We start from the raw sequence: 26506 nt of genomic DNA, 5'->3' as shown, positions 1-26506 counted from the left end.
CCGAGAGCAGCCTTGCCCGGGCAGGGACCGTCCCCGGCCGCATCCCAGCCTTGCCCGGGCAGGGACCGTCCCCGTCCCCGTCCCCGTCCCCTGCCTCAGCCCAGCGGGCGGGCGCGGCGCGCTGCCAGGGGCGCGGAGCGGCGGGCGCTCTCCGTGGTGCTGAAACGCGCCGCGCCGCTGCCGCCGCCCGCGAACGGCACCCAAGGCTCTCAGGCGCTAACTTTTAATTATGTCGACCCCACCTTTCGTGCATTAAAATTAAACAGGGACCGAGCTGGCGAGGGGTGGGGGGTTGTATGTTGCTTATTTATCTCCTTGTTTTGCAGCTGCTGCTTCTTGGGAGAAAGTTGAGCCTTGCCCTTGTTGAGGTTTGGGGTCCTTCTGCTTCTATTTAAAAAGCAGCGACTTGGAGCACTTCCCCGTGCTCCATTTCACCCTCTCTGCCTCCTGCAATGCGCTGAACTTGCAGGCTTCAAACTGCTGGGGAAAGTGAGTCTTGGAGCCAAAAGAGCAATGCAGCCCCCTGACTAGAGCAAGGCCTGTAGAGCGCCATAATGAAGTTATTATTATTTTATTAGGGGTTCTTATGATAAAACACTCTCTCACTCCTCTCTTCCCAACATCAGAGAAAACGCACATCTGTCTCTCTGCAAAGGGATCCTGCCGTACCAGTCCTGCATGGATTTTAAAGCTTGGGATGGACAGGCTGGCAGGGAAGATCCAGCCGGCACCTCTGGGTTATGTTTTTCCTTTTAAGGTTAATTGACCTAAAGCTTGTGCTGCTATTATTGAGTGCAGTCAGATTCAGAACATTGGTCTTGGGTCTTGTACAGTCCTGTAAAATTTGCCTCAATTCATAGTATATTTGCTGTTCAGAGACTTGCCTGGATGGTAAGTCAGTATCTGTTGTCAAACACAGGTATCCCTAAAAGCATCTATGTATGTGTATACGTGTAAATATATGTATGTGTGTGTGCATGTGTGTGTGTGTGTGTATATATATATATAAACACGTTTGAATGCGGCTTTCTGAATCTATCACTAGTATGCTAAAATTATAGGTGAACGGATAAGATCAGATGAAATCAATTTGGATCGTGGGTACAATTAATTCTTGCCTTGCTTTGCTAAAACAATACTTTACAGTACTGAAACATAACTTCAGCTTGAATATACATATGGCGAATTTCCGCATCTGTGCCTAGTGTGAAAGGCAGATAGAGCAGGTGATATTTCTAGGGCTTATTAGTCTTTATCTGATGAGATCAGATATGCAGAATAACTTTCAAAAGATATCTTCTCTTCAAAATCTCTGTCTGTTTCTGGACCTTTATCGCCTGTATCCATCTCCTTTGCTCTGGTATGAACGTGCTATGTCTTTAAACTCCCATCAGATCTAAGAGAGCCTGTGTAGATTTGCTCGCCCTTCCTGCACAGAACATTACAATGTTTATAAAATATTAAATTTGTGTAGTCTGCCGGAGCAGCAATTGTTCCAAAATAAAATCAGCAGTCTAGACGAAACATAGACACCAGAACTTATCAACAGTTGTCTGACTTACATCTTCTGATGCATCTTGAGTGGGTCATAATACCAACTTTATTTTCAGTGGTGCATAAATTAATTACACGCATTTAATAACCAAAATATCATTATATTCCCCCTTTAATATCATAAAGGCTTTACGCCAGGGAAGCACTTAATGTGCAGGGGGCCATAACAGGCTATTATCCTTGTGTAATGCTATTACAGAACCAATTATGCGCCATTATACTTGCTTTTTTTGCAGTTTATGCGATTTGATCCAATCCCGCGTCCCTGACTTGAAAATTTCATCTGGGTACTTTAAAGTCTAATTTTCACCCGGGCTGAGGCAAGGGCCATCTCTCTCCGCTGAGCCTATGTCTCGGATGCATTTTAAAAGTAATTGCAAAGGGTCCCGCCGCATATCATTTGCAGACGGGAAGCGAGCATAAATCCAGGGACCCCTCGCTGTGAACAAAATCAAACTTTGCTGCGGTACGATCGCTTGGAAAGGCAAGGCGTGTGCAGAGCGGCCCCCCAAAACCCATCCGGCGGCAATTATCCGGCGCTTTGACAGAGCCGTGGTCCAGGCGACACGGCACGGCAGGGCACGGCGGGGGCCCCCCCGGCCCCACAGCCCGGGGCCGCCCCGGAGAGGCGGGGGGAGGGGGGGGGGGGTTGGGGGGGGGGGGGACCGGCGGGGACCGCCGAGACCCGGAGCACCAGCGCTCAGAAAATAATGGGATTTTGTTGCTGCTGTTCACATTCCTGGTGTTTGCTGAGAAATGACGGGTTTTTTCTTTCCATCTTTTTTTTCTCCCCCCCCCCCCCCCCCCCCGCCCTTGCTCTGCACACCACGTGGGCCATTTGTAGGGCCCAATAGACCTATCCAAGTTACTCACTGTAGACAGCGCTGGAAATAATCAGATTAAGGCCAATTATGCGTGAGATTATAAAGGCAAGTGCTGAGAGGCAGAGCATGCTGCAGACAGATATAAAGACATCTGGCCACTTCCAGAACTCCACAGAGCCCTTCTGTCTCTGCTGCCAACAACTCACAGCACCTTATTCCAGTGCAAAATACCCACAAAACTTACTGGTGATTTTTACTTCGGTTTAGGTATGGATTACTATTTTTATTTGCCTTCTGGATTTTTTATATGACTGCATATAAATTTGAATAGTTTGTTTTTCTTGCCGAGGACGTTGGTTTCCAACCCGAACACGATTCCCAGTGTGTTGGATGCTTTAAAAAGAAGACAGCTTTTAGGTTTTATTGCTGTTTCATTTTGGCAGAATAATTTCGAGGGGGTTTAAACTGCTTATTCTTAGCTATAAGCTTTTTTTTTTTTTTTTAATATGTAATTATTTGCTCCGGAAAGGATTATTTGAGATAATTAGATAGCTAGACAGACAGATAGACAGATGAATGACTATAGATGGATGGATGGATGGATGGATAGATAGATGGATGGATGGATGGAAGGAAGAACAAGAGATAATGTGCTATTCGTTTAAAAAAGAAAAGAAAGAAAGAAAAAAAGAAAAAGAAAAAAAACCCAAAGAGCAGCAGCAAAGTTTTACTTCTGATTACTTGCACCTACCATGGAGTTTTCTGCCTTTGGCTTTTGCAGTTCGTTGCACGGGGTTAGCCACTACTTTCTCTGCTTCCTCTGCTGTGGGAGCTGGGACGATCAGTGAGTTTCTTTAGGTGCTTTCTTCTGGTTATTCACCTATTCTGTTCTTTCCCTCTCTCTCCGTCTTTAGGTTGGCAGGAGACACCCCGGCGGTGCGCGGCGGTGCCCGGCTGGGCAGCTGGTGCCGGTGTGTCGGTGCGGGGGGTGCGCGGCGGTCCCACGCCCCGCGGACTGGCCCCGGCCCCGGCCCCGGCCCCCGACGGCTTCGCAGCGGCGGGCAGCGGGCGCCCTCCCGGCCGCAGGGCCATGTTCTACTTCCACTGCCCCCCGCAGCTAGAGGGTGAGTGTTGTCGCACGGAGATGTGTAAGTACAAGGGCTGAACTTCCAGGTGCGGGGGTGTGCGTGTGCGTGCGCTGGGGACGGAGGGACAATCCGTGGTCCGACTTGCTCCAAGACTGTCGGGGTACAGACATGTGCTAAGGTGCAGATCTATAGAGACAGCTAAATATAAAACATAAATATAAAACCTTTTTCCTTGAGAAAGCGCAGCCCTATCCCCCCTCCCCGCGCCCAGCTTTTCCCTCTTGTCACAGGATGGAAAGAAGGATTGCATGATTATTATTATTTTTTAAAAAATTTGATTCTTGTTGGAAAGGCCTTATTTTTACACCCCCACCCCTGTCATTTTGCCACCTGCCTCCCCTCTGTGGATAGCGATCCCGCAGTTGAGCCTCAGGCTACGAAAGAGATGCTTTTCTCCCCTCCCAGCACAGATGTTGGTGTCATGGCTGTAATCGGGACACTTTCAGGACGTGGTCACGCCTCCTCCCTCCAGCCAAAGGGACCGCATAAATCTTTAATGCTATTTTACAAACATTCTGCGGGAGGATGGGGAAAGACGGGGCACGACTGGGAAAAAACATAAAAATGTTTGGGTGGATTTTTTTTCTTTATGTTATTGATTAGAGGGTTTTGTTTATTTTTGTGTGTTTATTTGTTTATTTTTTTACAAGTATGGCACCCGTTGGGATTTCCCCGTGTCACCCCCTATATGTCCATGTCCCTCTGCACCCGCTGCCTCCGGCCGGCAGCCAGTGTAGGGATCACCCCCGCAGCCTCAGCCACACAACACCAGCCGCGGGCGGGCTGCCCTGCTCTGCCTGCCCTGCCCTGCCCTGCCCTAGCCTGCCCTGCCGGCCCCCGGCGCGGCGGAGGGAGCGGCCCGTCCCTGTTAAATTCCCCCCGCTCCTCGCATGGGCATCACCGGCGAGCGAGGGGTTTTCCCCGCTCTGGCGCTGCCGGGAAGAGGTGGTCCAGCCGCTTCGCCCTCTTCCAGGGAAGGGCCACCCCCCCTTAAAGCACGGCTGCACCCGGGCCAGCGAACCCGAGCGGGTCTGCGCGTCGCCGGCTGCAAAATTCGCTCCCCCAGGGCAGAGCCGCGGTCCCCCCGCGCCCCGGAGCCTGCCCTGCCGCCCCGCCCCGCCACCCGGCGGCTTTGTGCGGTAGTTTTTGGCAGAGAGCTTTGGGAACGTGCTCTGGCTGGTTTGCTTGCTTGCTTGCTTGCTTCTCCGGTGGCAGTTTGGGGCTGGTGGCTGATCTTGGCGGCCCGAGATGGGGAGCGGTCCCCACAAGCTGCAGCCTCTCCCGGTGCCGTGGGCTGCGGGCGGGGGGCGCCGCGCCAGGGCCGGCCCCTCGCTTTCCCGGCATGGGCAGCAGTGGGGTGGTGGGGTGGCTGGTCTGCCTTGCTAAAGGGTGAAAACATCGTAGAGTGTCCCGAGTAAAAACCTCATCAAACAACAATAACCCCCAGTACAAAAAAAATCCTCAGCAACCCACCCACCCATCACCAAGCCGAAGTGGCAAGAGAGAGCCAGTCCCTTTTCGGCCGGCTTTTTCGGTGGGTTTTGGGCAGGTGCCCGGTGGTGCCGGAGGTCAGTGACTGCGCTCTGGGGCTCACCAGGACAGTACGCTTTACTCTCCGATGAGCATCTCCCAGGGCCGCAGCGAGCCTCTGCCTGTGCGAGGAGGGGGACTGAGGGCCGCGTTTATCTTCCAAATGATGCTCCAAGATGAGCGGCGACCTTCAGCCCCGGTGTCCCCCTGCGCTGGGCACTTCACGGGCAGCTTTGCCAGCCCAGGGTCCCAGAGACACTCAACAGCGTTTCTGTGGGCATGGGGACTTCTCTGTTCCGTGTTCTCTTGGTTTGGTTTAGGTTTTGGGTTGGGGTGCTTTTTGGGTTGGGGTGCTTTTTTGTCAACTGTTTTGTCAGGGAACAAAAAGGAAGAGAAACAGGGGCGTCGGTGCTGGGGGAGCGGCGAAGGCTGGGGTCTGCTCCCGGGAAGGTGGTTTGCATGCCGGCGGGTCGTCTGCCTTCTCTCGGCCTCCCACCAGGGACAAACTCCCAGTGCCTCAGTCTCCCCCTCGGGCCCCTCGACCCCCCCAGGACAGGGTTCCCTCTCCCAGCCCCGCTGGCGGGTCCCGGCGGCCCAGCCGCGGCCGAGCCCCCCGAGCACTGCCCCGGCCGCGGTGTTCGGCGCTGTGCGGAGCCCCGGCCCCTGCTGGCGGCTGGGCCCCAGCGGGGAGGGCGAGCACACGGGGACCGCTCGGCCGCTGCTCGGAGGGTGTGTGGGAGTGCGGGGAGAGAACTGCCAGCGGCCCCAGCCCTGCTCCTGCCGGGCACCGCGGCTGCCCCGTGCTCTCCTGGCAGACTGGCAGGGCTTTTTCGAGCTTGACCTGCCGTCACCACGCATAGGTCAAAGCCTCGTCTCTTGGTCCTTTCAACCCACAAATGGCCCGAAAAAGACCCTCACCGGCGGCAGGGTGCCCCCCACCCGCGGCGGGGTGAGCTCGGGTCGGCAGGACCCCCCGATGCCGGCGGGACACCCCGGCCCGGTGGGGTCCCCGTCGCCCGGGCGGCTCCGGCTGCCGCGCCCGGCTGAGGCGCTCAGGGCTCCGCGCCCGCTCCGTCCCGCTCCCGCCCGGCTCCGAGCGCCGGTCCCGCCGGGCTGGCCCCGGCTCCGGCCCTGTGCCCCAATTCGGGGCGCGGCGGGGGCTGCGGCTCCGCGCCCCGCGGCCCCTAACGCGGCTGTCCCCCCGCAGGCGCGGCCCCCTTCGGAGGCCACTCCGCCGGCGACTTTGACGACGGGTTTCTGCGAAGGAAGCAGCGCCGCAACCGCACCACCTTCACCCTGCAGCAGGTAGGAGCCTGCTCCCCTCTGCCCCCTGCCCTGCCCGCCGGCTGCCCCCTGCCCGCTGCCCCGGGCGGCCCCGCTCCCCGCATCGCTGGCAGAAACTCCCCGGGGCAGCCGGACAGACGCCCCCCGAGGGGGCTGCTCCCTGCCGGGGCCGTGCCCGGCCCCTGACAGATGTTTGCTCTCCTCCCCTCCACCAGCTCGAGGCACTGGAAGCCGTTTTTGCTCAAACCCACTACCCCGATGTGTTCACTAGGGAAGAGCTGGCCATGAAAATCAACCTCACGGAAGCCAGGGTACAGGTAAACATTCTGGGCAATTATTTAACTCTCGGGTATTCAAACTGGCAAACTTTTTTTTTTTTTTTTTTTTGACATCATGACTGCAGAGTGCACATTTGGCCAAAGAACGCAAATGAAGACGATCTGTCATTTTCATGATGCACTTTAATAACATCAACATAATGTGGAATATTAGATTAGGTTGATTAATCGGTCATTCATAATTAACTAGTGATAATGTTCTACACTAATTTGTCCGCGTCTCCAAGGTACTAAATTACATCAATGCACATCCATTTCCTTGCTTTTGGAGGGGGTGTGTGTGGAGAAAAGAGCTGAGACGTGATTCTCCAAAGCAACTATGACCACTGTCGAGCAATGGGGTTAGTCAGCTGCAGGGAGCCCAGCTGCCAGGAAGAAATCTGCACCTCTTCAACTTTTCTCCCTTTCGCCCTCTTTCTAAACACTGAGACAGCTGAGGAGCCTGCAGAGCGATTTCTCACACCATTGATATAGCCAGTAAATACCATTGGCCACGATTACCCTCTTTCCATCCCTGCTCTTTTCCACCCCTTCCTTTCTTCCTTCCTTCTCCATTCCCGCCCCCCACCCTTTTTTTTTTAATCCAGGTGTGGTTTTTTCATATCCAGCGATTAACTTTTGTCAACAAGCTCTGCTAAGAACAGCAGCCCTGCAGTTGTCAGAGATGGATCCCTATAACTCTGCAGGCATCCACCGCAGAGTTGCAAACCATTTTTTGAACACAATTATATACTCATTTTATTTATGGGGCTTTTCTTCATGCTGTTTTTGTATTTTTTTTTTATTTGGGTGCTTGGGGTTAAAACTATGCAAAGATCTAATTGTAGGAAATATAATAGCTTGCCTTTTGTTCCCTAGGGTCATGTTAGTATCTCTTAAAACCCAATGGCTGAAGAGAGATAATGGAATTCACCGCAGTAAATTGGGGATTGTAAACAAATTATTTCTCCTATAATCAGATTATGCGATCCTGATTATTAAATCTGAACATGAATCATTGGTCATATGCGGGCAAATTAAACTGATTATTATTTGGAAATGAAAATCTCCTTTTGCCACTGCATTGTAGGTACTGGCTTAAAAAAAATAATAAAAAATGCCATTTTGGCTATTGGTGCCTAAAGACTGAACTGCAAATTGAGATAAATGGGACAATTATTGAGCATTCAGAAGTGGAAGATCATAACTTCTTCCTGAAAGGTGCAAGGGTGAGATAGGGGTGGTGACAATTAGATTGCTGAGGACTGGTGTTTAGCCTTGTTGTTGGCTATTATGCAAACAGACAATAGATGCAAGCATTTGTTTAGCCTGCTTTCATGCAGGGACATGGGGAAACACAGAGGATGGGAGATATGTTTACATTTATACCCCTTGCTCATTCAAATATGATTAATGTGCTATAAAGCAGAGTCTTAATCGAAGATGATGTTGTCAAACAATAACTAAATAGGGAAATAAACGACTTCATCATGCTCTTTCCTCAGAAGCAGGCGAACTGTCAGTGCAAAGTCATTAAAATATGATAATGAAAAATAGCTCAATTAAATGTTGTTATAGCTGTGACCTTCATTCAATTAAGACACAAGAAAGTGTCTGCATTTTGCTTTGCATTTAACTGCTCTAAATTTAGAATATAGATAAAATCATTATTCAATGTTTGCTGATACACGCAATTAAAAGGCAGCTAACTAAAATGGAGTTGTAGGAGGAGAACAATAATAATAATAACAATCTCGCCTATACTTGAAGTCATGTATTAAAATGTGGATTTCCTGACCTCAAGAGAGGCTTGGCATTTTCCACCTCAAGTAAGGTGCTTTCAGAGCATCTGCTCCAAGGGAAAAGGGGGAAAAAAAAAAGTGTTTGGACTGAAAGTCAGGGGATAAAATCAAGAACCTGAATACGTGTATTGCATTACAGGAAAGAAATAAGTTTTGGAAACTGGTGTTTATTAAAGTGCAGAATGATCTTCTGAAATTAGTATCTACCACCTTTTGAGTCTTCTAAATGCAGACTGGAAAAATATGTTGGAGGAAAAAGAGCAAGTATCAGTCCTCTCCAGGAAACGGGCTGGACAAGATGGCCTAATACATACCTTTTCATTTCTGACCTCTCTGATTCTAGCAGCAGCTCACTTAAAGACTTTTATAAAGTTTCATCAGAGTGCTTAGATATGTATTTAAGTCCATCTCTATACTAGAGGCTTTTAGACATGTGAAAACATAGAAATCATTGAGAATTCAATGTATGCATAAAGGCAAGGCCACATTAAAATATTTTGCTAACTGGCACAATAACATTAAAACTCTTTTTTATTATTACTTTTTAATAAAAAAACTTTAGACATTCTTGGCTTGTTTTCCAGACACAGAAATATTCCAGATACAAATGTAATCCTAAGGCTCAACTAGAATAACAATGGTGACACAAAAGAAGAGGAAGTTTTAGCCAAGTTTCTAACTGACTGATTTCAGCAAAGTAACAATTTACAATTTCCTTGCTTCGCATTTGGCTAGACATGGTATTCAGCCTGGATTGCTCTCCTGCTCCAGGTGTGGTTCCAAAATCGAAGAGCTAAATGGAGGAAAACAGAGAGGGGTGCTTCTGACCAAGAGGGCTCTAAGGAAACAATGGCTGAGGTGGCACCTCCTGCGAGGAATTTAAATTCCCCTTCTCCAGCAGATCAAGCCAGGAATAAAAAAGAGGGTCTGGAGGTCCAGCAGAGGTAAGAGTAATACTTGTTATCAACTATCTTTCTTTGAGGCGAGCATACAGACTTGCTTGCTGCTAAGTCTTGACCTACGCAGTATCATATTCAGGTACAGCCCAAATCATTAGAAGAAGTCTCTTGTTCAACTCACTTCTCCCAGTGGAGATGCTGAGAAACTGGTGGCTGTGGGAGGTTAATGTTATCTAGGCTTGTCCTGTCTAGTTGGATGTTGAGAAACCAAGGTGTTTGTGTGCATGCACAAATGCTGTCTTTGGCATCAGCTTGTTCTGTATTTTAAGGACATTGTTTTTTCTTCTCCATCAGCCTGAGTCGAGCAGTGGGTCCTACAGGACCTTTCTTCCCCTCCTGCCTCCCAGGGACTCTTCTCAACACAGCCACCTATGCACAAGCTTTATCTCACGTCGCTTCTCTAAAAGGTAAGTGACTTGGTTTAACTTCAGGGGTAAGCTCAAAGAGCAGCTCTCTCAAGCTAAGCAGCATGGTCCCACTTGAGGCAGTGGGGAAGCCTTTGGGAAATGATGGATCCTTCTTTCTGTTATGATTGGCAGTAATTGCACTAACCAATGCTGCAGGTACAGGAGTGAGTCTCCTGTTGTAACCTGTAGCACCATTTGTGGTGAAGCTCCTTCATTTCACGCAGTTAGTTTTAGTGGGGTCAGGGTTTGTCTCAGGGAGCAAGGCAGGCAGGGTTTGATCCTTCAGAGCCTTCTTTGCATATGCTTTTATTTTCAGACTAGAATTTATACTAATAAATTAGTTATACACATCCTTTTGCATTATACATTACCTGGCACCGTTACTGATGCCTCATCCGCTTTTTGCATACGGTTTCCTTTGCAGTACATCTCTGCACAACGCCAGACTTTTCTCTTCTTGAACAGTAGGTCCCCTTTGAGAACTTGAATAAAGCTTGTACGTGGGGACAGGGGAGGATACAAAGTAATTCCTCATTACTTGGGACCCATGCTTCAGGAAGGGTACATCCAGTGTCCATATCTTTTCCAGTTCCCAGAAAGCAGCAGTATGCATCTTTTAAAAATAAATCGCCAGCTGATCCATTAGCTGTTCCTAGTCTAACAATTTATAAGACTAAGGGTGTAAGCAGGATGAATTCAATTTATAGATTTATAGGATGTTAAGCCTCATAGCACTGCCAAGCACAAAGTGGCACATACATTTATTCTATGCTCCAATGTAGTGCAATAATTTGTGAGGAAAGTTTCCCAGTTTAAGACCCTCTGCTATGAACACAAATGTCCTCTAATACCTCTCACTATGTTCTCTGGCACACCTCATGCTCTTTGTGGGTATTTCCAGTTAACTCAGGATTGCCAAGGTATATTCCTGAGGCAAATGCTTGGAAATGCTGAGTTCTGCATTAAGTCCAGTGTCCAGATCTCTGTTCCCCCTTCCTTTGTGTCTTTCCAGAAAAGCTGAAGTCAGGCACACCATACAGCTACTGCTATTTTGATAGGTGTGGGATCTGTGATTTTGAATCAAGAAAAGCCGCACAGGAGTGACCTGAACCCTAAAACTTAAAGATGACTGTCAACCTAAACCCCGTAAGCAGTCAGGGGCTGCTGGACTGCATGAGTCCTCTTGTTCTCTGCCCCTTGACTGCAAAGTCTTGGGGCAGAGACTTTTGCCTTCTGTTGGGCAGGAACAGCATCTCTGGTGTAGATACAGGTGAAACTCTTCACGCAATAAGATTGTTCATTGGTAAATGTAGTCTCAGGTGGGTGTAAAGGTGTGGAAATGGGGTTGTGTTCAATGAATAATTTTGGATGGAAGTAAGGGATTTCTTTTCCTTAAAATTTACATTTAAGCATTTTCAAAATTGAGTGCATCAATACATTGTTCTCACTTGTTTCATGTTTAAATGTACCTAAATTTTAAGAAGAATAACCTCAATAAAAAAAACCCAAGCAAAGTGAAATAGAAATGAATGGGAAAAAATTGTCATGAGTTTCCCACCCCCCCTCTGTTTTATTTATTTGGAAGATTTCCAGATATTTTTTTCTGATTTTACAGCTCACCCGCTAAACTAAGAAATTAATAATTTGCTCCTTTTTGCTTGATATCAGTTTTACAACTTAGGGGCAGGAAAAATCCTATTCCTGAATCTCTTATAGAGATACTTATTAGATAGTCAGTTGCCCAGGCTAAAAGGCAGCGCCCCTGAAAAATTTGTCCCCACTGTAAACTTAGGTTTTTTATAATTTGTATAATGATGGTCAGTTATTAGATGCATGCATGTGATCTTGACGAATGTTGTCAGCTACGTGTGCAGTTCATTGCTGAAATGTCTGGTTTATAATTCCTGCCTGTTACCAGAAATCTCCAGATACATGCAAGGGGACCGGGATAACATAGTATATTCTGATTTTAAGAAATCCAGCTACAGATGTTCATATCTGCATATCCACCTACTTTGTGGAGCTTTGCCTATACCTGTCAGCATATTGTTACACTTGCAAAGAACTGGTAGGCTGAGCTCCTGCTTTGTGGGGAGGTCTTTTTCTTCTGCAGCTAGGTCTCAGGTAATGTCAAATTTTGGCTTTGAGGTTAAGGGGGTAGAATTTCTTATTCTATAAGGTGGCAAATGTGATCGTTTTTTCAGCAGAGGATAATTGTAGCATCTTTCCTGTGGTATTTTTATGTGGAGTATTGACTCCTCTTTCCTTGGCTCATCTCCACAAGTTCCTATTTCCCTCTATCTCCAAGAGGAATTCACTTGGGCTGGGGTAGGGACTATGCACCTCAGAACCTGAGCTTCAGTCTTGTTAATTGTCAATGATGAATAGGACGGTCTCTAGAGATTCTGAGGGGACCAAAAGTATCACAGGCCTGATTTGTGTGTTGTTTTTCTTTGGTATGGAAACATGAGGTGAATGATGGCTCATCTAAACCAATGCATTTGAGAGCACGGCCAAGCTCACATGCCAGTCTGGAAGAAGAGATAAAGGTTGTGGGAAGGAAGGGAAGGACAGGGAGAGACACAGTGTCCACAAAACCTTTATATGACCTTCTTTGTCTTGCTCAACTCTGTTTGAATTTCCCTTCTCATTTCCCCCTTTGAGCTAGAAGCTGACTTGTACGCTTCAGGCCTGTCAAACAAGAACTAACCCTGCACTGAGGTGGGCATTAGTCTGTGTCCTTATGTGTCTTAATCAAGTGACCTAAGCCTTGAGGAACCTTGATCTAAACCTTGAGAATCTAGTCGTGTTTTGCAGTGGAAACTCTGCCACAGTGTTTCTGAGGGCATAGGACTTCATGCTACATGAAATCCCATCAAACTCAGCACAGGGAATAAAATTCTGAGCTGTTTCATTTTTTGATTGCTTGGATGAGGACAAATTCACCAAGTAGGAAGTCTTTTCAAGATTTTGCAAGTTTTATTGAAGAGTGAAATGATCAAGAGACCTAGTCTCAGTCTCCAACACTATCCCCCATGTACCTGGAAGTGGCACATGTGGGGTTCGGATGAGCACCTGGTATCTCTCTTGTGCCAGCCATGTTTTGAAACTACCAGGATTTCTCTGTGCTTTTGAAAGCAAAATAGTTGCTCCAGAATCGAAGCACCACTTCACTACCAATGGATGCATAACCCCACTTTCTTCTAAGCAAATGTCAAATTAAATACAGCTCCTCTACGTGGATCCCCTAAATAGATACGTATTCCCACCTTTGGGAGAATAATCCTGGCCACTAAAGGGGATCTTATCTTCAATAAGGCTGTAAAAGCTGCCTGCAGACAAATGGGCACTCTCAGCACATCAGACACTACTGGGAAGTCTACGTTGTTTTCTTACCCTTTTGAGGAGACAAGACATGCTTTGTCGGGCTTGTGAGCCAACACTTTGTTGGTGTCAGTGAGTAATATTTCACTGATGCTTTAGAAGGAGACAATTAAAATCAATACAGTGGATAACAAGTGATGATGGTGATGTAACTAATTAATAATTATTTTATGCTCTCAGGGACCATTTTCATTCTGCCACCTGAGAGTTCTGTCTTCTGTAAAGAAACTAATACCTCTCTTTCTCCTCTGACTTTGATTGCTTGGCTCCAGACCCAGATTTCCAAGGCTACATAAACTGTCTAGGACACATGGCTCCTGGATCTAGTTTGTAGTATAAGGATATAGCAGTTGACGGTGAAGTTGGTCAGACAAGAAATCTCTGGACGGCCTAGCATGAGGCAGGGACTGAGCCTGCAACTTCGCTTTTGGAAAGACTGTGCAGTGCACTGTAAGCTTGCCTTATGCTTTGTGTGGCTCTGGGCTCTCGGTAAGTGCTCATCCGAACCCCACATGTGCCACTTCCAGGTACATGGGGGATAGTGTTGGAGACTGAGACTAGGTCTGCTCTGATGAATGAGGAGAAAGCTGTTCTCCCTAAGCACTATGCCCCATGAACCCTGCTATCTCTGAAATGGAGATTTTTATATTTCCCTCAAAGGGATGGTGTTACCATCACAGGGTGTTCTGTGAAGAAAGCAGGCTGGCTATACAATAGCAACCGTAACTGCAATTCAGAGCTTAGACTTTTCCAAAGAAGAGTATATTACCACTGGACAGTTTGTTTCTACCAATCATTCTCTATTCAGTAATACAACAGACCTTCTCCTTTCCTTAGCTGAGTCCTCTCCCTCCCTGAAGTTTAGCACATCGGCGGCTGTACTTAGCAAGCATCTGTCAGCTACCATAACACCTCACTACATACTATTCTTTCAAGAAATACGATTTCTCATTTGAAAAATTAGCATAAGATTATAATTTCTGTGGTATACAGGGTTTCCTGCTTCAGGGTTTTAGTTCTTTATCACTGTCCATAGTCATGAAGAAGGTTGGTTTGCATAAATGAAATTTCTGGTGTTTGTTACTCTCCGAAATTGCCCTAATTTGACAACTATGCTACTTCATTGTGGTGACTTTGACATTTCCATGATCTTCCAAGATGCATCACTTACTGTAAACCATGCATCTGCAGTCCATTTAGTGGATTTAATTGCAGACCTCAAATATGAAGGGAAAATACTTGTTTTATTTATGGGCTGTATAACAATAGAGTCATCAGGAGAAGCTAGTGTTCTGTGTAGAGAGAGACCTCAAAGTACCTTCTTAATGGATGACAGCATGAATGCAATTCATTAATGTAGAAGATGTTATTAATGGGTGTAAACAAGAATCTCCATTTTTTAGCGGAAGTATTCTACCATTCTGGTGGCTGAGGCCAAGAGTGTGTCTGTTCCATTCCACTGAAATTTCCCTAGACCCCGTGATGAGTGAAGTGTATGTGGAGAGAAATAATTACACTTGCCAGGGAATTACTTTCATAATTCACCCACAGCTCTTCTTTGTGCAAGTTATAGCTCAGTTGGTTTTCACGGCACATCCACACCACTGACAGAGAAGCAGGACTGCATTATGCACATCAAAGTGGATATTCCAGGGCACCATTGATTAGGCTCTTTTATGGTTTGTTGCTGCTGTGGTTGCTGTTGTTCATATTAGGGAGGCTTAATTGCAGTATCCAGGAAAAAAACCTCGTAACAACTAGAACTGCCCACCCATTACATTTCAATTTCTATTATGGAAAGATGAAGAAAATTTGCCTGATTCCATTGGGCAATTCCCATGGCCAAAGCTGAGAAAGAAGTGTTCAAGGACCTAACTTACCCTTGAACTGGTGTTTACTGGGTTGAACTCCCACTGCTTACCATAAGACTGGGAAATAGGAATCAAAACTCTTGGGGTCCTTTATTTTCTCTGTCATTCTTGATTATGTACTTCTTGACTTTTCTCAGGTAATATAGCAAATATATCAAATAGGTTCTGTTTTTTCCCTAGTCTACCTGCTACTTTAGAGGATTTATAACATTTATTTAGTCTGCTGCAGAGGCACAGACCTTCAGCAAATTACTTTGATTCCCATAACATCAGTCCTCGACTCTAGCACTGCCCTACCTTTCGGGTAGATTTTTTTGTCTTTTATCGCAAATATTAGAGAATATGCAGATACTAGAAGCCCTAAGAGCCGTGGGAAGGAAAAGCGTGATGACTTGTTCCTCCAGGAAAAATCTTGATTAGCTCAGTAAATCTTAGCTGGACAGTGTCTTGGAGTGACACATCAGCAGTATTTAGGGTCAGATCATGTTTCTGATGTGCAAGGGAAGAGTGGTAAATCGCTGAGCTGACAGTATTCAAAGGACTGGTTCTGTTCTTCCAGCTCTTATGGGTTTTGCTGCCAGCTTTCCTGTCCAAACAGGCAAGGTCCTGGCTTCTGAATTATTTTTTGAAACAGTACTAATGGCACAAATAAAGGAGGATGAAATCCTCTAGTTCCAGTATCAAGTTATTTACACAAAAAGACTCCTGCTAGAGCAACCGAACCAGATCATCAGCTCTCTGTTGTTTATATTGGGCATGTAGGCTTCACAAGCCAAGGAGATGTGAAATTATAAGATTTGGACTCTGCTGTCAGCTCTGAAGTGTTCTTCCAGCCTCTGGGAAGCACAGGGTGCCTTCCACACTTAACCAACTTAGGCACTAGAAGGAGGAACTATCTAGCTCAACTTTAGCAGCCTTGAGGCTACCCTAAATTATATGAGGAACATCTGGCGCTTCTCCGTATAAGGCTTTAAGTTCATGCCTTTCTTGCTTTTCTGAACCTCCTGTTTCAAAGCTCAAGAAGATTTGGATAAAGCCACTTATTCTTTTCCTGCTTGTGCCTCAGACTTTATTAGACGGAGTGTTGACATCATGTATGAAGATCAAGAGGGAGCTCCCTTTGAATCAGCTCACTGGTACATGACAGTATGAACTTGAGGTTGCTGTTGACCTTCCAACCTTTCTGAAAGGGATTTCAGAGTTTATGAGGATTTAGAGCTCAAGCAAACCAATGTGATTACTATCAGAAGAAAACAATACTTAAACGAAGCATAATATTTTCTCTGAAAACTAAACAGCATGCATTGACAGATGAGGATTTTAAATGGAATTTTTTCCTTTAAACCTCCATGAGAGGTTGCTATTCGGCTGTCCACATCAAATGCTGATATGCACAAATACTGAAAAAGGAAAGGAACTGGGGTTTTGCTTTTTGGAAAGGCTATCTAATCTAATAAATTCTTTAAACTGTTGAGTTGAAATACAAACCATATATTTTAAATATGGGCCCTGCTCCCACCCCACTCTTCTCAGCTGAAACTGAACCTTGAAACTGAACAAGAGGGTCCACAACCAAAATTGTAGATCAAATATTCTTACAATTGAAATGTGATGTTGGCAGACACAAGACAGAACTAATTTAATTTTTCCTGTCAGTCTCTGTAGTAGATCAATTAAACTGCCAAGTGGATCAAATATTTCAGACTGTATTTATTACATTAAGTATTTATGTTCAGGCTGAGCATTTAAAGTATGATCTCATATAGGAATACAAGGAGGTTCAGATCAATTCAGCAGAATTTGCTGTAAGTTAATGGAAATCTAATTGTGTATTTTAATTTTGTGTACAGGAGGCAGTAAGTTCCTGAAAGAAAGAAAATGGTACCCTGTCAGTATTGTAGCAACTTGTTCCAAATCCCATTAAAGTAATATCAGACTGTTATAGGTGTTAGTGGGAGCTGGATCAAGGTCTAGGGCTAATGGCTAAACCCTCACTAATTTTGATGGGAGCCTAAACCCCTTTGAAGATCAAAATAAGTAGGAGTGATTCCTTCCCCACTATGGACTCAGGGTTACTGCAATAAGATGTAAAAAACCCGCTGATGTCTGCTGTATGTGGATGCTTCTTTCTTGATGTAAGTCACATCACTGTCCAGCGTGGTCTGATTGAAGGACAGGTAGAGACCTCGGGCTCCTCAGTCTCCCATCATTTGTTTTGGCTATTGTGCCAGCAAAGGCCGATAGATTTCACTGGAGTTACTACTCACAGACACAGGCAATTGTAAGGTAGATTCAAATTGCCTTACAACCTGCATTAAAAAGAAACAGGGCTAAATCCTACTGTCTTGTATTCTAGCTGGACCCTGGGACAAATTACACTTGCTACTTTACATTTTATTTTGGGTGTGAACACTTGTTTGCAAGTGTTTTAACCTCAGTGAAAATGAAAGGAATGGTTTATAGGTGAATTATTGCTAGAGACAGCCTAGTTTCCACCACAGGTAGCTGCACCCTCAGGTTGCAGAGCCACTAGGTAATATCAGATCTAATTATTAAACAAAGAGCTTAGATTGGTACTGAATACTGATAAATATTTTATCCCTCTCTAACAATGGAATGAAAATCACTGTTAGGGGATAGAGATGATTCCTGCTCCTTTGAAAAAGGGAAGACTCTTTTGCACTTCTCCCCACCTCCCACTAAGCAGATGATGTCTGTGCTCAGTCCTGCGTTAGGTACCACCGGTGGGGCAGCCCTCCCCTCAGCCTGGGAGCTGAACAGCCACACTCAAAAGTCTCACTCAGTTTGTGTTAGAAAGCAGCAGTGCAAAACCAGCTGATGCACAGGCAGGCTTCCATGCTCCCCCATTGCAGAGCCTGAAGATAGTGGGGATTAACAGTAGTGAAAAAACAGACCTCTGTGTGGCTTCTACAGCTAGAGACCTGCTGCATACCATACGGACTCTGAAGTGCCGATCTTCCTCTCCTCCCCTTTGTTAAAACAGTGGCTGTCCAGCACCCCTGAAGTGGCTGCAATTCAGCAGAGCGAAAAATGACTTTATGAGCATGGTTGGTGGTGGCAAGAACTGTTAAGTTGTGTTCCTGAGTGGATTTTGTTATAAACCCTCCTTCTGACCTGCTCAAAGCAGCCACAACTTTCAAGACTGAGCTTTCTAGTGCTAAAAGCAAAAATGGAGGATTTTAGCCAAGTGTTGAAACTTGCTTGTGCAATTCACTTGAATGGCTGGACCCATGGAAGGTTGGTCTGCTGCTCATATGTTCTGTCAGAGGAGTATTACAAGAGAAGAGAAGAGAAGACTTTCCAGTTATATTAATAACTTGTCCCTTGTAGATTCTGTTTTTTAAAATGCAAAGAGTACTTTCTCCTGAATGTTACTTGCAAGCTGCTAATCTCTGACAATTGCTGTGGAGAAGTCTTGCCAACATCCTAAAAACAAACAACTGTCTGCCTTCATCCTTAGCAGATGGGTGCTGACCCGTTGCTACCGAGAGCAGAAGTGTAAAAGAAAGACTACCTGCTCCCTGCAGGTTATTAGTTCCATCACTTAGTCATGAGCCATTTAACTCAAATATTAATTGCAGAAATTAAAGCAAGTCCTTGGCTTGGAAAGATCAGAGGAAGACATTGCATTGTGTCAGGATGTGTGTGGCCAGGCTGTTTCTTGTTGGGAGGCAGTGTATCAGCAAAGGACAGGCTTTTGCTGGGGCATAGAAGAGGATGTGGCATTTGTGTAGCCTCTGAGACCCCTGGAAAAATGGTGTCACCCAACATTTCTCACCAGAGAGAAAAATAAAGCAGGAGCTCAGCCATCCCACCCTGCCTCCCCTCCCTACTCCTCTGACACATTCTTTCATTCAATAGATACATCTAAGCTAGGTATGAGGGTGGCTTTTCGGATGGACTGTATGTCCTGTGCAGTGGTCAGCCTACACTTCCAGATGTGCTCGCTTGGGAACTGTCCCAGGTCCCAGGGTTATCAAAGATAAGCCAGAGGAAAAGCATGCAGTGGTCCAGTTCAGGAAGGCAGCTGGTGGAGTGATGACTGCTTCTGTCAGTGGGTTGCAGGGGAGCCTTTTGGTTTAAAGGGAGAGAAATACCCACTTTACCCTCTCTCCAGTGTTTTATTGCCTGCTTGGAACAACCTATGTGTCTCAGATGACAGGGCAGAGATGGTCTGGCCCATCTTTCCATATGGAAAGATGGGACCCTTAAGGGACCCTTAAGCCAAGCAGTAGCTTTAGGTGGCCCTGGCTCACTTCTGGAGGCCATTCTTTATGAGGTGCCATCCTCAAAGCAGCGCAGATGTTGGGTGGGTGAAGGCAGAACAGACACCTGCAGGTAGACATGACGCCAAGTATCTGGGAGGGGCCTGGCCAAGGAAAAGCATATCTCATCCTACAGTGAGACAGGAAAACATCATTAGTTCCTGCATAATAATCAGGATATTTTCACCTTTCTCTCCACAATAATCTTTCAGCTGTGGGGCCTTTTAGGTGATGGGACCCCCACACACCCAGCAAATGCAGCTGCCCAAAGTGATCAGGCTTCAGTGTGCAGGGGAAGGCAGGGATGCCTCCAGCATGGGGCTGAGGGTAGCCACAGCGCAGCAGCTGGGTATGAGAGCAGGGGACAAGCTCAGCCTTGCTTGTGGGGAAGTCTCACTCGTGGTCTAAACTTCCCTGCTCCCTTCTGGCTCTGCTTACCCTCGCTCACCCTGTTTGCCACCCTGGACGACTCATGGTGTAAGGTCCTTCGCAGTGGGCCTCAGCAGAACAGGATCTGCTGTTTTCTAGCCCTGACCCAGAGAACCTCTGTGCACCCACTGCAGGTCAATAGGAGAAGGGGCTGTTGCCATCTGAGACTCCAACCCTGACTCTGCCCTCTCCAGACTGACCACGGAGGGAACAGTCGGACAGTGCCCATGACCTCCCCCATCAGTGATGCTGCCTTGTCTCCTTCCTCCGCAGGGAGCCCGCTGTGCTCGTGCTGCGTTCCAGACCCCATGGGCCTCTCCTTCCTGCCCACCTACGGCTGCCAAAGCAACCGCACCGCCAGCGTGGCCGCGCTGCGCATGAAGGCCCGGGAGCACTCGGAGGCCGTGCTGCAGTCCGCCAACCTCCTGCCCGCCGCCAGCAGCAGCCCCACTCCTCCCGCCAAAGCCGGCCTGGAGGGCGGCCAGGACAAGCAGCCCCCCCCAGCCAAGGAGCACATGGAAGGGGAGAAGAGTGTATGAGACCGGCCTGGCACAGGCCCCTCAGCTCAGGGCAGGGACCTGCCACAGGGAACTGCAGCGTGGCCGTGCCCCGGCAGGACATCACGGGCCGGCAGGACATCACGGGGCTGCCAGGGACCCGGCAAGTCTGAGCGGCCTCTCAGGCTGCCTTTCACGCACCCTTGCTTTTCTTGCGCTGCTGTAGGTTCATTCCCCTGATTTATCGGCACTATCTGTGTTTGGAAACGTTCGTGAAACTGTTTTTAGCTCTGCCTCTGCATCCCAGATAAAGCAAACCGCCCGGGATCCTGGCTTGCTCCCGCACGTCTCAGCTTCCCGTCCCACATGAGCTGGAGGGCTGGCAGCGGGGCAGCGCTTCCAGAAGTGAGGTCTGGGGCAGCAGAGGCATCCAGGCGCCATTTACCCCACTGTGCGCAGCAGAGGTGAAGGAACATGCAGGTATATACCGATTTGGCCTACTGTTTTCTGATGGCATTTGACTTCAAATCTATCCCAGGCAAGCCAGGTGTAAGAGGTAAGAGAAGCAGCAAACAGAACAAAATTCTTCATAATTTTCCCCTTCTCCCTTCTTTTCCCCAAAATGGAAACTTTCCACGGAGTAGGTTACCAGGAATTTGCTGAGATCAGTTTACCTGTGAATAAAATCCTTGCACTAGTCTCTATGTGAACATTATTAGCCTGTTACTCTTGCTATTCCCTGGGTTAGACGTAAGAGACATGACTCCCGAGCAGCGTTCGTAGCTCCAAACGGTAATGCTGGTAATTAATGGGGAGTGCAGTTGTGTCTAGATCTGCACAAATCTGGGAGTAACTCAGTACCATTCTGTCGGAGAGACAGACTGGAAAACAAAATAATCCTGCATTGCAATACTGCAAATATGTCCTTGCATGTTTTGTTTTTAATAAAGAGGAAATAAAGCTTGGAAGGATATTCCTTTATGTCATCCAAAATCAGACTATTCTATTCACTGAAGGCTTGTTGTAATGAATCTAGATGGGAAAAATGTCTTAATTATTACAGAGTGAGCACAGTGCAAAGGAGAAATTGATGCCTCAGGAAATACAGTCTTATCTAGACCCAAAACTCACCTTTGCCCAAAAAGCAAAGCAGACAGATCTGATGCTGGAGCAGGCATTTTAATCTGGGTTGCCCTACATTTTTTCACATGGGAAATGCACATGCAGATTTAAACTTAGTGACAAGGACTTGCTTTTCTCAGGTGTCTTTTCAGATTCCTTAGGTTTGTCTGCAGGTGTCCCCGGAGGACAGAGTGAAAACACTTCTCTTGAGACTTGGCCAAGTAACATGGAGACTAGTGGAAGGACTCCTGTCAGCTCTGATCCTGCACATTGTGCTGAGGACCTCCTGCAATGTGCTGAGCACATGCTTTTATGTGGGGTTCTGTTTGGCTACTCACAGGATCTGGGCTGGGGGATGTCCTTGGAAAGGCAGTTCCAAGTGAGGTTGGCAGCAAAAATGTCTCTCCCCCACCTAGGTGATCTCAGACCAGGAATTTCACAGAACCTGAGACTTCTCTGGGGCTCACAGGACCCTCCCGTACTCCCTGGTGTTGAGGTTCCTTTCCCTGAGGCAGGGCGCGGTGTCAGCACCCACTCAAAGGGTGGAAGCCCTGGTCTTCAGGGAGTAGCTTGACAGCACCTTGCACCTTCATTGCTCCAGGAGCGAAGGGTACCAGGCATTCCCCCACAGTGGCGTTTGCACCTTCTGGGCACAAGCCAACAGAGAGGGCATTGTTGGGTCTGCCCTTGGATCCAAGTACAAATGAAAGTCTGACAGGGCCCACTTTCATCAAATGGAGTCATTTTGCTTTACTTTTGCCACACCGTGTGTTTCTTTTGGCAACCGTGAACTGTCCTAATGGCAGGGAGGAAGACGCAGTAGTCTGTGATCGGCCTTTGTGTTCCAGCCTCAGGAGCTGCTCTGCTGAACTGTAGGTGGAGGTGGCTTCTTTGGCTGCAAGTTATGGCTTAGTTTAAACAACAACGACAACCTTTTTCTTCCACCAAAACAAAATCAATTGCTGTATGCTTTGTGATGAGGAGAGAATCACTGTTTTCTTAGTCATCTTCCCAACCGTAATTTATTTGTGCGCCCCCTCTCTAAAAAAAAAAGACTAAAAAAATATTCCATTCCAAAGAGGCAGGCCCAACTTCATTTCAACATAATTACCTTGCATTCAGTTGAACTTCAGCCCTTCTGTACACTAACTCTTCAATCTAATTGTTTGATTAAACTCGTATTTCCTCCAGAAAGGTACATAAATAAGTGAATTGTTGAGCAAATTAAGAATACTTAACAGCATTGCATCTGAAAAGTAGTTACGCTGATTAAATTTTCTGTCCTTGAGGATTTTCAGGAAATTACTTTTGATCATCAATAACACAATTAAGTAAACTACACACACATTAGCATGAATAATTGATAAGAAATTATGTATTACCACGAAGCACTGATTTAATAATTCATGATGCGACACTCTAGTGACTGTGCAAAACTAGTCTGCCTGATGTTGCTGGAAATGCTGCAAATACAAACAAGTCCATAGTTTTGTTGTACAATAAAAAAAAGTATCTGATGCATGCTGTAGTTTCTGTTTGTTTAATAATTGAATAAATTTAGAAAGAAGACCCTGAAAAGTTCCTGTACTGTTTTCATTCAGAACAATTTCTCTGTCCAAGCATCTGCTCTCACACCGATGACTGTCCAGTTCTGCTTAGACCACAAAGATGTTGCAGAGCTGGGGAGGCTCTCAGATCCACAGATGGAACCTGCTGGGTGTCTCAGAACTTGCAAAATTAGGGGTCTTGAAGTTTTGCAAAGCTTCCTGTTCAGAGCAAAGCAGCATTAGTCCCCCTTAAACCTGAGCCCTAAGTCTTTTAGACTCTTCAGTGTCTGATGTGTCTGTGATTATAATTAGTCAGTATGATTTTTATGGGTGGTTGCTCTAAGTCCACCATAAATGAAGCTTTCAGATTTGTATGTTTTGAGTCTGCATGACATACGTTAAACCCCAGTCCAATTCACCAACAATTCTCACGACTTCCCTGGGGGAGGCAGATACATATTTGCATTCTCATTAGCATGTTGGGAAAACCAGGGCATGGTGAGCCACAATTTCCTCTCAGATTTTGGTCTGAGACTTGTCTGCTCAGGGCAGTACAGCCTGAGGGAACTTGCTCGAAGTCAATGAGCAGTAGCACAAGGGCAAGAGCAAAACTCAGAAGATCTGCGACCCAGTTGTGCCCACTTCCAGCCACCAGACCCCTCCCTTCCAGACAGCCTGCTCACTGTGGATAAGCCACCTACCTTCTTTCTGTGCTATCATATATCAGGGCTGTGCCACTTAAACCGCTCCTGTAATGGCCATCTCGGTAGCTCTGATTAAGTCTGGCATTTAAAAGTTTATAACTCAGCTATAAAAAGTCACTCAGGCTGAACTCCAGCATGAGAGGCCCAAGCCCAAGGGGATGATTTACATGCGAGCTACTCCAAAATCAGCCTGCATATTTTTTCAGTTCTGTGAAGGAAAAATGGAAGCCTGAGGTTTGAGGGACGGATATAAGACAAAACCGTTTTGTTTAAAGTCTTACTGCATTGTCACTAGAACCTATGCAATAATTCTCTGTGAATTTCCATGCTAGCATGAGCCACGTGTAACATGAATGGCCTCTGTGCAAATGTCACTTGCATGATTTTGGCAAAGCATCTCCAGTCCTGGACTCTTTTCTCAAGAAATAACAGACATCCACAGTGCCCAGATTTCTCCTCACCCTCCACCTTCCCTGCTCGGATCATGTCCCAACATCCTCGCTCACTGCTCTGCAGCAAGCCTGCGGTCCTGCCTGCAGCTCTGGTACTGACCCTCAGCCTGTGCCACCCCCCCGCCACAGCCCCTCCTGCCCTGTGCAGAGCCCTGCCCCAGCACCGAGCCCAGCACCGGGAGGCTGTGGAGCCAGCCAGGCAGTCGGTGCTCAGAGGGGGTGTGCGGGGCTGTTGCAGCAAGTTGGTCTAGGTTTTGTTAATGAGGGTTGATGCAAAGCTCCAGGCCAAGGGACCTTCTTTATAAAGTTGCATGCCACTCTCTCAGCTCTCCATGCTTTTTGCCTCTTGCACATCTATTTAGGCCTCCTTATGCCTACATACATTATAGCAGGAAACGTGCAGTCGAGAATGCATCTTAGCTCAGTCACGCTGTAGGCTAGTTCTTCCTACACTGCATGCGGGATAGTAATGAGATTGTTAGGCTAATTGGCTCTTTATTAAGAGTATTATTTACAATGATGCTGAAGGCCATGTGCATGCAGGAAATGATCTTGGTATACCATTAAACTTCTCCTTCTTGCAGTTGGTGCCCTTCCCTATGTGTTCCCTACAGGTTGCTGCCCTTGGTGAGTTTGCATTGACCTTCTCTGCATCTCCCAGAGGACTCCCCATCCCGTGTCAGGGGCAGGGAGAAAAGCCTGTTGGTAGGGCTGTGTCTCTGGGAAGTTTGCACTTCTGCTGCATGCTTAATCTTTCTGCTTCCCTGCAGCAGAAAGAAGCCAGCACAGAGCAGGAGGAAGTCGTTTGCTGCCAGGCGGACCACGAGGGAGCAGGGGATGGAGATGAAATGCTTGTGGTGTGCTGCTGTGGCACATTCTCCCTCTAAAAGAGCTGTTACTCGATAAAGATCCTGTTGTGTCTGGCTGTTTGTGCGGTAGAAGCAGTGTGTGAAGCAGGGGAAGTGAGAAGCCCTGAATTGATAATCGAGCTCCAAGTACATAATTCAGACCTCTCCACTGAATAGTTTGACACCCCTGCCATAAATAAAAGAGCAGCAGAGTACAATAAACAATGCTTTATTCTTTCGAGTTAAAAACTTCCTTTGCACTGTAGTAAAATATTGACTTCAGGTGACCATATTACCACAAAATATGATCTTTTCCTGATACCAACCAAAGAAGCCTTTACATGGATCATGAGGCACCTAAGACTGAGACAGCTTTATTTGTACAGAGGAAATACCCACTTCTCTGGGCTAGTCTAGTGGCAGGGTGGTTGTTACTGGCCCACTTTCTAAGCCCCAGCATAAGCCAGAGTACTGTGACCTTAATACTGTATACAATTGGACGCCTGGAAGTATGTCATCCTTCATGACTTACCCATCTTCTGCCCCATGGATGGCCTGGACATATATAGCTCATTAGCTGACAAGGTCTATTCTGGTATTCAAGTTCCTGTGTACTTGGAGCAGTGCCCTTCAGCCCAGGTTGGGAGACCTCTGATAGTATAGTCAGAAAATGCATCCCAAGAGCAGCCATCAGAAGGCAGCCCAGACACAACCAGTCTGAGACACTGGGAGAAAACTTTTAATTTCTAATTAAATTGTGTTTGCTTTGTCAGCTGAACTAATTTACCTTTTTGTTCTCTTGCTTCAGAATTTTTGTTTATTAAACTCCAGCATCCAGTATTGGCCCTAAAGACTAATACTTGCTATAGCGGCAAATTTATTAGGACTCCCCTAGGTATTGAACAGGCTGAATTTTTTTATTATATGCACATAGCTTCTTTACACCTGCACTGTACATGAGCCGATGTGTTAAATAAGATCCAAAGCCCATTAAATGAAGAAGCCCATCTCTGAAAGAAGACTCCCCAGAAACCTGAACTCTGCCTGTTATATCACAGCTGGCTCACCCTTCCTCTGTCGTGCTGGCTGAAGCCGTCAGGTTTTGGCAGATGCTTGAGAACCAAGATGCTGATGTGATCACCAGTCCTTGGCACAGCAAGGTATAGGAGTGTCCCTGGGAGTTGTTCATTTTTATTAGAAATATTTCTGTAGCATTGCACAAGAAACCGGCTGCTGGCAGGGAAGGAAGATGTACAGTAGAAAAGAGCTAATCCTATTTCTCCTCTGAACCATTACTTGTGTTTAGAGCTAAACTTAACTGGGACTGAGCCAGAGGTTCTCCAGGAAGGATTTCACAATCACCATCTGACAGGGGTCAGAAAGGAAAGTTTCAAAATCCCACTTGGAAAACCAAATAAATACCTGAATACTTCTGTGGGGCTGAACCTGGGAGTAATCCAGATCGATGTTGCAGCTTGTTGTTCAGACAGATAACACAGACAACAAGCAGTCAGGTTTGTGTGTGTGCATGTGCACATGTG

At 46.7% G+C, this 26506-nt stretch overlaps 1 protein-coding gene across 1 annotated transcript; it reads left to right on the top strand.

Moving 5' to 3' along the window:
- The first annotated feature begins 3298 nt into the window (after nt 1–3298).
- On the top strand, nt 3299–22926 carry DRGX (dorsal root ganglia homeobox). Its single transcript, XM_055813243.1, has 6 exons — nt 3299–3502; nt 6264–6361; nt 6556–6657; nt 9231–9403; nt 9713–9825; nt 20069–22926. The coding sequence occupies exons 1-6, from the start codon at nt 3469–3471 to the stop codon at nt 20332–20334; spliced, it is 786 nt and encodes a 261-aa protein (XP_055669218.1). The 5' UTR covers nt 3299–3468; the 3' UTR covers nt 20335–22926.
- Nucleotides 22927–26506: the final 3580 nt, after the last annotated feature.

Source organism: Falco peregrinus, chromosome 1 (assembly GCF_023634155.1).
Source record: "Falco peregrinus isolate bFalPer1 chromosome 1, bFalPer1.pri, whole genome shotgun sequence".
NCBI classification, from domain to species: domain Eukaryota; kingdom Metazoa; phylum Chordata; class Aves; order Falconiformes; family Falconidae; genus Falco; species Falco peregrinus.
Note: the sequence above shows the minus strand (reverse complement) of the source record. Positions and strands in the feature narration are given on the sequence as shown.

Excerpts from the sequence above, each read along its gene's own strand:
- DRGX (XM_055813243.1), top strand. The coding sequence starts at position 3,469 with ATGTTCTACTTCCACTGCCCCCCGCAGCTAGAGG. Across the intron at positions 3,503-6,263 it reads CTGCCCCCCGCAGCTAGAGG|GCGCGGCCCCCTTCGGAGGC; the intron begins GTGAGTGTTGTC and ends GTCCCCCCGCAG. Across the intron at positions 6,362-6,555 it reads CCACCTTCACCCTGCAGCAG|CTCGAGGCACTGGAAGCCGT; the intron begins GTAGGAGCCTGC and ends CCCCTCCACCAG.